Genomic DNA, 9849 nt, shown 5'->3' with positions numbered 1-9849 from the left:
TCATCCAACCCTCACCTATGATGCCCCAAATAAATGCTAATAGACTCTGTAACAGGAAGGAAGGGACAGCTCGAGTTTCCAGAGAGTCACCTTTACTTAGAGGACTTCAGTTACAGGTGGTTCCATGGACAAGGTTTGTTGGCCTCCTACCGCCTACTTTCAAAGGCAGTCAGTTACTTGATCGATGATGTAGCATGAGAGACACTCAACGACTGACATGAGTAATCGGGAAAATGAGATACGTTAGCCCATCAAAACTAAGGAGAGGGCAGAGGGAAGCCTCTTGGTTTATTTAGGCCATTTTGGTTCATTGAATGTGGGTGACAACAAAATTACCCAAGATAACTTTCATTCCTGCCCCGGAAATAGCCATGAAGTGACAAGCTTTCTGCCGGGCTGTGAGGACGATGTTCAGCCCTGGAGCGGGGCGCTTGTCTCCCTGGACCACAAGGGCTCTGAGGGCCGTGTCCCCAGGGCTGGCTCACTGCCCGCCAATACCATGGGCTTCCTAAGGCGTGTTGCTCAGCAAGTTGAACCAATTTCCAAGTCTATAGGACTGACCCTGAATAATGTTCTTTCAACATCACACCTTAAGACAGTGGTTGACATAAGAATAAAACCCCATCTTAGAAATACGTATTAAGTAATTATATGATCCACATAAAGCTGGGCCCTTTGTGGTTTGTCTTAGCATATTATCCCACTTAAAGGAAGAAGAATTGGGCTCTGCCACATGTAACAGAAAAAGCAAAATAATAATGGCTTATACAAGACTTAAAAGCTTACTTCTCTCTCATTTAAAAGAAGTCTGGAATCAGGGAGCATCATAGTCACTGGGGACCCAGCCTTTATTTTGTAATGAGTCATCTTAATCCTCAAGGTCACCTCATGGTTCAGGGTGGCTTCTGGGGCTTCTGCAATTACATACAAGATATAGTGTTCAAGAATAAGAAAAGGCAGACGGTCAAAAAATGGAATTGGCTCCCAGCTGTCTCTTTCCTGGGAGTCTTTCAAGAAGCCCATTTGAAAATATATGTTTCCATCCAATGATCCAGATCTTAATCACATGGCCAAAGTTAGCTGCAACTGGGCACATTGCCACTCCCCCTCCCCCTCAATAATATAGGCCACAGTTCTCAACCTTTTTGATCTTGGGAACCCTTTGTACCCTTACAATTTATTGAGGAACCCAAAGAGCCCTTGTTTATGTGAGTAATATCTGTTAGTATTTACCATATTAGGAATTAAAACCAAATAAAATGTTTATCCATTATACTTTAAATATCTTATAATTTTATGTCAACTAAAAGCTTTTGAGATTAATTGTGGATATTGTTTGATGCTACACCTAAACTCACAGGGTAGTTTTTGTTTGTTTGTTTGTTGTTGTACGTGCCCCTAGTGGGAACCGAACCTGGGACTCTCTGGTCCACAGGCCAACGCTCCAACTACTGAGCCAAACTGGCCAGGGCACAGGGTAGTTTCTTCTTTTTTTTTAAATCCTCACCCGAGGACCATTTTTTTGTTCAGATAGAGTGGGAGGGAGAGAGAAGAAGAAAGAGAGAGAAACATCGACGTGCAAGGGACACATTGAGTGGCTGCCACCCACAGGACCAACCAGGGCCGGGGACAAACTGCAACCGAGGTATGTGCCCTTAGCGGGAACCGAACCCAGGTCTCTCTGGACCACAGGCCGACGCTCTAACCGTTGAGCCAAACCAGCCAGGGCACAAGGTAGTTTCTTAAAGGCTAGTTGCCAGGTAATGTTTGAAATCGTATCAACGAGTACTTTGTACTCTCTTAAAATCCACTGGTTTATCTTGCACTGTGAATGGATATTTTTACCTGAGCATGATTTTATAATATCATGTGGTGGTCATGTGGAAAATATTTGTTCACTGAGTTATGCAGACCTTTCAAATGTTGACATATTTCATTATATAAAACTTTTAAAATCACATTTTTAAAAATATCACTACTGATCTCAAAAGAAAAGTCCGCTTTGGGGGATGCTGTCAAGCTCATGATGATAAATATAAGTTCTCAAGAATTTTAATTTTCACTTGAAAGGTTGAATGTTATCATTGGCAACAAATACTGTCAGTTATTTCCCTTGGAGTGACTGGCTGATTTTGTTCAGTTTTGAGAAAATGTCTGCCAGATACGTAAGTCTCAGTAACCATGGTGCCTCCTGCCACAGGCCTTCAAGGACCACAGAGTAAGCTGGGAAGTCGGGGTGTTACTTGAGCACAGGGACCAGAAAGGTCACCCATATGAGTGAGTCCCCAGTGGCCTCTCCTGGGTGCAAACGAGGTGCAGACACACGGTAATCTAAACCTGTCCACTTTGAGCTTTGTAGACAGAGCTTTTTGTTTTCCCTTTGCAGTCTATTTTCCTTCTGAAAAATTCCAAGCATGTTTCTGTGGCTCCTGTTCTGGCCGATGAGGGATCAGGGCTCCTTCCTGGCTGAAGCGGGATCAGACTAGCCCCAGAGGCCAGCAGGAGGAGTGGGAGGAAGGGCCCTGACTCTCTCACACACCTGTCCAGAGTGGGAATGGGGGCGAAGTGAATCCCTGTAGCTCCCTGACGAGGACCCAGTTTACTTCGGTTCTCTCGGTCTCACCTCTGAAAGTTCAAAGGTGGTGGCTCTTTGGTAAGCAAATTACCGTTTGCGGTGAACCGCTCCCCAGGTGTGAAGGTGGCGGCTGGGTTGAGAAAAACTATCAAAAAGAACCACGTGGACTCTGATTTGTGACTCTGTTGTGTGCTACTCTTATGTTGATGTCGTTGATACTGGCCCGTGTTTACCTGGCATGACATTAGCTAGCAGAGGACCTTAGCGACAACACAGATCCGTGAAAAATCTTCCATGTACACAATGAAAGCTCTTCTCTCCCCCAGAGACCTTACGTGAGTGTCCATGTAAAAGCGTTACTCATATGGTGGTGTGTTTGTCCACAGAGATGTGTGTATACATACCACGCTAGAATCTGTATGTCTTGTGTATGTGTATCTGTTACATATAGAAGTGGCAGTGACCATGAAAATTACCTACTTTAGGATCAAGAAGATGATGTTAATAGTAAGATCATTTCTTTCTCTGCTTCCTCTGTTCTAAAAATAATTTTATGAGCAGGTAATATATGAACACAGTAAAATATTTCATTAATTAGCACGGAGTAAAGTCTCCTGTTCTCTGCTGTGGAAATGATTATTGCCAGTTCTTATGTATTCTTCAAGAGTTATTCTTTATATTAAAAAAGAATACACACGTACATCCCCCTTTTCAAAAAATGTGTTCTTTTAAGTGAATGAATGGGAGGGTTGCACAGGAAAGTATCTATCTCCTTATTTCAGCTTCATTTTCAGCCCCTTGTGTGTAGGCACAGACTCCAGCGCACATATTTGTATCTGTGATTTACACACATGTAGGTTTTATGCTGAAGGACAGGTTCTTTGTTATAAGAAAACTTCTGGAACCTAGAAAACGGATTTCCTTCCAAGTTCATCTGGTTATTAATCTTCCTAAAAGCTTAAGGCAAATAAAATCCCCATATCTGAGACCTTTGTGGTGTCCCAGAGGCAGGGGAGAATCATTGCTGTGGCGTTGTCTTCACTTTCTCATTTGTCATCAATTCTGAGAGCAGTCCAGTCGAGGTTTATTTAGTTCAGCTCTCTGTTGATTTTATAACCAACTGCTGACTGCTTGGGACATAAAACTCTTGATGATTTACAAGTAGTAAGTGGGCAAGAAATCCATAAATCACATACTAAGGGAGTGTAGGGGAACACACACACACACACACACTCACCTTCAAAGGAAGATTTGTACACATGTGCAGAAATAGACTCATTTTTAATTTGAGGAGAGTTGAGAACTCATTGGGAAGAGGCCCATAGTTAATAGCCTCTAGAAGTAAAATTGTACCAGATAATATTTTAATACAGAGCAAGAGGCCTGGCCCTTTATTTCTTAAGGAGGAGACTCTAGTTCCCACTTCAGATATGTTCAAAGGAGTGTTTCTGGTCTCTGAAGGAAAAAAACATTTTTTTTTCCTAAAATGTATTACTGACCAAGCCAAAAATGCTAAAGGTTGTCAGTGTTTTCTGATACTTTTGAAACTAATCTGCAACAGATATTTCTCAACTAAACATCAAAGATTCTTTTTCTTTTCATGTATATATTTTTCTGGGCCTATTCTTAGAAAAATCTCTAATAATATGCTAAATAATATGCTAAAAGTAGGAACAAATAAGTTTCCAATTCCAAAGGATACCTAGCGTCTCAGGGAACCGGCAGAGAAGGAGATAAGGAGTAAAAACATCTTGAAAAATGGTTTTGTTTGGAAAGTGAAATTTAATAAATATAAATCTGCTACCATGAATAGTGTGCCAACTGTAGTTAGAAACTTAGGATGCATTTAGCAAAAACTAATCTCATCTGGATCCTGATTCAAACAAAACAAAGAGGTAAAAATAAAATGTAGAAAATTGGAGGAAGTTAAACACTGACTAGATATTTAATGACATCAAGGAATTATAAAATTTTTAAGGTATAATAATGGTATCGTATTTTTTTTTTTTAGTCTTTATCTTTTGAAAATACACAATGAAGTACTTTCAGGATGAAATAATTTAATGGTTTGGATTTGCTTTAAACATCTAGTTGGGGGGTTGTAGGTGGGGCTACAAACGAAACAAGTTTGGCCATGAGGTGCTGTTTGGTGATGGCTACATAGGGTTTCATGTCCTATTCTCTCTACTCTTATATTTATTTGAAATTTTTCATAATGTAGAAAACAATGAAACAGCTAAGTTGAGGTAGAATGATCCTTACCTACTTGAAAAGTTCTTCATTTATTCATTTCATTTACTCAACAGGACGGGGAGCGCGGGTTGTGTAGCGGGCTCTGGATGAACCTTTGGGGAACGCTGAGTGGTCGGAGCTGCAGACGGCACCCTGGTTTCCGGGACAGATGGGGACACTCCGAGCACTGGGCCGCAGTCGCCTCCATGCCATGTGCAGAAAGCTCATTCTCTCGGTAAGAAGGCATCTACGCACGGTCACTGTGAGGAGTGTCTGTTTGGAGGAGAAACACCAGCTGCCCAGGGGTGCGGGGCTTCATCACAACCCTGCCCCAGCGATGCAGCAGTAAACAAGGCCGAGGAGACCCGAGGTCAGAAGCTGAAAGCAGACACCCTGGCCAGCTCTTCTCAAACAATAGGTTTTATTTTTATACTGTATAACCCCCCACCCTCGCAAAATAGAGAACACTTAAAGGGCTGGCTTTGTATCAGAGAACCATTTAGTGCATTTGAAATTTAGACCGGTGCCTGGCTCAGGGGAGCAGAGGAGAGGGCACCTGCGATCTCAGGAGTTCTCGAGCCTGAGATACCCCCAGGAGCTCTGCCGAGGGAGTGGGTGCAGGTCCACACTGCACAGGGGACCAGCCGCTCTGTTGGTCCAAGGGGAGAAAGGAGTCCTAAGAGCTCTATGAAAGCTTCTTCTGCTCTGTTCTAGGCCTCATTTCCCAGGCCTGGATGATCCCTTCCCGGCCTGTCAAGATTGTCAGCCGTCTTCAGTTTCTCCAGCCAAAAGGAGCCCAGAGGGACTCACAGATGTTTGTAGATAACCTCAAGTTCTTAAGAAGCCTGTCTTCTTTGATGAACAAGGCCTTTTAGCTTTTATTTAGAATTCCATGTAGCTCACCCGAATGTGCCTACCTGCCCGGCCCCACGGTGTCGAGGTGGAGGAGAGGGATGTCCTCTGGTTTTCTGGTCGCTTAGATCTGAACCTTGCCAGCAAGATCACTACTACACCCCCAAGTCTCTGGGTCTCGCCCTAACAGTAAGTGCTCAGAATCAGGTCATAGGTATTATTCAAACACATTAACAGCTTCCCAACTGCTCTGCAGATATATACCAAAACGTTTGACAAGGCCCAGGGCTCTGGCCTGGACGCGGAGCCTCTGAGCACATGAGCAAAGGCAGGCCACTGCCTCCACAGTAATCTCAGGGTGGAGAGCGCGTCGGGGGCCAGACAGACTTCAGCTCACTATCCCCAGATCCCAGTTCTCCTTTCACCGCGATGAGATGCTCAGAGAGAATGGCAAATGGCCAGGCAACAACCCAGACACTCTGCCAGGAATGTGTCCTCCTTGGTCAGAGACCGAGCAACCCCAAACAGACAGAAAGAGAGCATTGTGGGATTGTCCTGAAGCAAGCGTGCTGGTGGGGTCATTTGTCAGGCACTGGAAGGCAGCTCTGTTTGAGGGCTGTAGCGGCAGTGAAACATGAAGGTTTCCACCGCCTGCAAGGCCCCTCCTAATACCTCGCCCACTGGGGGCTGTGCCAGGCAGCTCCCTCCTCCTCCTTGTATGGGCACTGGCTCTTCAGTTCCCAGGACAGTCCTCAGGGCCCAACAACACCCGTCCCTGGCTGTCCGTGTGAACAGTGCTCCCTAGGCAAGGGCCTTTACTTCACTCCCCACCTAGAAAACTCCTGGGACTCTCCTGACTGATTCAAATCCCTCTCACAGCCGCAGCACCTCTCTTTGGTATCAGAGAATAATTGATCTGTGTCTCCCCCAGGAGATTAGAAGCTCTGCAGGAGCAGAGTCAGATCTGCTCTTCTGTTGGTTTGATTTTTCCCTTTTACATCCCCGCTTGATGGCCCCAGTCCTGACACAAAGTAGATGCTCAATCAATAAATATTGACCGAGCAAACAAATTCCCATGTTCTGACCCCTTGACTGTTGCAGGCCAGCCTCCCGTCTTGAGCTCCTGAGGCTGTTAGCTCCGACACACTGTCTGCAGAGGTATGAGTTACCTCCACGGTTAGCACGTTCTCACTGTCCTAGAGCAGGGACAGTTTAGTCGCTGCTGTCTGGAGCTAAACACTCCCCAAGGCCACTTCCTCGCATGTGGGATTCCTGGTGTCACCCAGACAGTCCACTGTCCTGCCCTCCCAGCTTTCCCACAAAGACATCCTTTCCTAACTTTCTTTTTTCCATTTGAGCATCCCTTTATGCCAAACCCAAGCCCAGTTATATGAAGTTGTAGGGTGGGTGAGGATGAGGGGGAAAGGGGTGAAGGAGGCAGGCATACAGGGCTGCAGGTGTCACTGCTGACGCTCAACCATGTCCCTGTCTCCCAACTTCCCCCCAGAGCCAGTGGCCCTCAGCTGGGACTCCAGTATTTCATGAACACGTTGCGTCCAAAGCTAGCTTCTGTGAACTGAATTATGTTTTTCCATCACCTTCTATCATCAAACATGAAAATGAATTGTCATATGAAAAGATTTTGTTCCCAGGATATGATACAAATCACAATATTCTACAAAGCTTGTATTAATCACATCCTTGGATAACTAGATATTTCTGATAAAAATTAGTAAATATCACTCCATCTATGAACAGACTACCAAAACTTTGAAGAATTGCTAAAGCCTGTCTTGCTTTGGGTTAGCCTCCCTGTGTAGCCCTGAGTGGCTTAGGTTACCTTTGTAACCTAAGGAAAATATTTTCGCTTAAAACCTGCTGATTTTAACGGTCTCTTCCAAAGTCTGTGAGTCTGTTCTGGTTGTTTATTACACAGTCCAGATTCAGGGAAATTGAGGGCACCACGTGTTTGAGTTTTTGTTTTTTTATAAAGAAGATGAGCTTGTCTTGGGCGTAGAGATTGTTTCCTCAATTGGTGACTTCCCAGGTGTTGACACGGCAGCTCTATTCTGTCTAACGCAACAGAACTCTTCTCGGTGCTTGGAGAAGTCCCGGGCTCCGTCGGCACTGGGCCGGGTGGGCCATGCCCAGCACGGATCCCAACCTGGGTGGATACTTCAGGCTTCAGCCTTGCAGACAAGAATATCAACAGCCAAGGGTCACTGCGCCGCCACCATAACTTAAGAATTTAATGACATCATTGTCCTATTATTATTTATTTAGTATGGTTTAGCCACCTATCTAATATCCTAACAGATGTTCTTTATTTTATTTCATTTATTTGTTTGTTTGTTTATGAGGCCTTTAAGATACCAGGTCCTGTCCAGCCGGTGTGGCTCAGTGGTTGAGCACTGACCCATGCACCAGGAGGTTGCCGGTTCAATTCCCGGTCAGGGCACGTGCCCAGGTTGTGGGCCCGATCCCCAGTGGGGGGCATGCAGGAGGCGGCCAATCAATGTTCTCTCTCGTCGATGTTTCTATCTCTCTCTCCCTCTCACTTCCTCTCTCTCTAAAATCAATAAAGGAAAAAAATTTTTTTTAAATAGCAGGTCCTCAGGGGACACCCAATGGCAGCCAAGTTGTTTGGGATGTGCTGATCTGCCTTGGGAACCGAGAACAGGCTCTGGGGAAGCTGCAGTTGAACCTGTTTTCTCTTTCCTGCTGGCCTCCCACCCCACTCTCACTACTGGGGAAACCCCCAAAGGCACAGCAGTAGTGATCCCCTGCCTGCTGGGGTGAAAACCCAGACGACGTGACTTGCTGTAGGAAAGGAGTGAGTGATGGGTAAACAGAGGAGATTCCTCCTTCTGAACTGTCTGGGGACAGCAGTATCAGAAGGTCATTTCTCTCCCCAGCCTAATTTTTACCACTTTGAGACATTTCCCCTCCCACCCCCATTGAACGGTGTCTGTCGGGCTGCCTGGGCTCTCTGCGGTCGGACTCCTGAAGTTACAGCACAGAACACTTCACGTGTCAGCAACAGTGACCTAAATGCTGTCCCCTCGGCATTTGGTCTCTAGTGAGGAAGGGAGAAGATTTCCTCGTAGGGGGGAGGAGAGAAGCAAGCAGAGTCCTCCTGTCCCCACTGGGTGTCTTCTAGCTGCTCAGCACCAGGGCTGGACCTGAAATGTGAGCGGAAAACACAGTGTTACAGCACCGCTGCCCAAACCAGTGCCACCAGCCTGGCAATAGGCTGCACAGAGAATTGTTTTCCCACACCGCCTTCCCGGTAGACCAAGCATAGCCTTAGCCTGTGACGGTGTCCGCCGGAAGAGGGGGTTCCCCCCCCAACACCATACCTGTCATTTCCACCATCCACGAAGGCAGGGTAGTCCTGGTCATCCACAAAGGCAGAGTTCTCGGCCGGGTAGATGGTGCAGTACTGAGGAGGGCTTGGCGTGGCAGCAGCCACCACTCCAGACGGCGTGAGGCAACACGGGGTCAGCACTGGCTGCAGGTGGGGGGTGTTCATCCCAAGGGGCTCTTGAGTGCCATAAGGGGGAGGGATATACTGCACCACAGTAGCCCCATGGAAGGTGATGGGTTGGTTGATACCAGTGAAAACAAACGACTGTCCTCCTGCTGTCTGCTCCAGGTCAAGGATCCTTTCCTCACTTTCTTTGCAGAACTGACAGGAAAGCATTTGGAACTTGCACACAGCAATCAGGATGAATGTCACCCCGACCGACAGCATGATGGGCCCAAGGAGCTGGGTCCATTCAAAGTGGGAGACCCCTTGGTATTTGATCCAGCCCATGATGGTGAAGGTGATCCCCACCAGTCCCAGGAAGATGCCTGAGAAAAGTAAGGTGGCCCCAGCCTTGTCATCGTCGGACACCTGGATGTCTGCGGTGCTGGTTGTGTAAGGAGTAACCGAAAACACGTTGAGAGGGAAGTCCTCCAAGGGCCTGCTGCCCTGCTCCATCGTCCGCATGCGATCGCCCGCGTCTTAGAGGGAAAGGGATTATGAGAGCTCCTAAGAGCAGAGCAAACCAACCCCAGGTTCAGATTACTTATGGAAGAACTTTGGGCTTCTGTGGTTAACAGAGCAGAACAGGCAAAGGCCTGAACTTTGTGTAGAAGAATAAAGGTCTGAGAAATGAAGCCTGAAGTTTTCTCATAATTGTGAA

General features: G+C 46.3%; 1 protein-coding gene across 1 annotated transcript; it reads right to left on the bottom strand.

Moving 5' to 3' along the window:
• Positions 1-8735: 8735 nt before the first annotated feature.
• On the bottom strand, positions 8736-9644 carry TMEM174 (transmembrane protein 174). Its single transcript, XM_036279678.1, has 2 exons — positions 9019-9644; positions 8736-8841 (listed from the first exon to the last, which is right to left on the bottom strand). Exons 1-2 carry the CDS (start codon positions 9642-9644, stop codon positions 8736-8738), a joined length of 732 nt encoding a protein of 243 aa, XP_036135571.1.
• Between the last annotated feature and the right edge of the window lie 205 nt (positions 9645-9849).

The sequence above is a fragment of the Molossus molossus genome, unplaced genomic scaffold (genome assembly GCF_014108415.1).
Source record: "Molossus molossus isolate mMolMol1 unplaced genomic scaffold, mMolMol1.p scaffold_m16_p_3, whole genome shotgun sequence".
NCBI classification, from domain to species: Eukaryota; Metazoa; Chordata; class Mammalia; order Chiroptera; family Molossidae; genus Molossus; species Molossus molossus.
The sequence above is the reverse complement of the archived record's forward strand: the minus strand, read 5'-3'. Positions and strand labels throughout refer to the sequence as shown.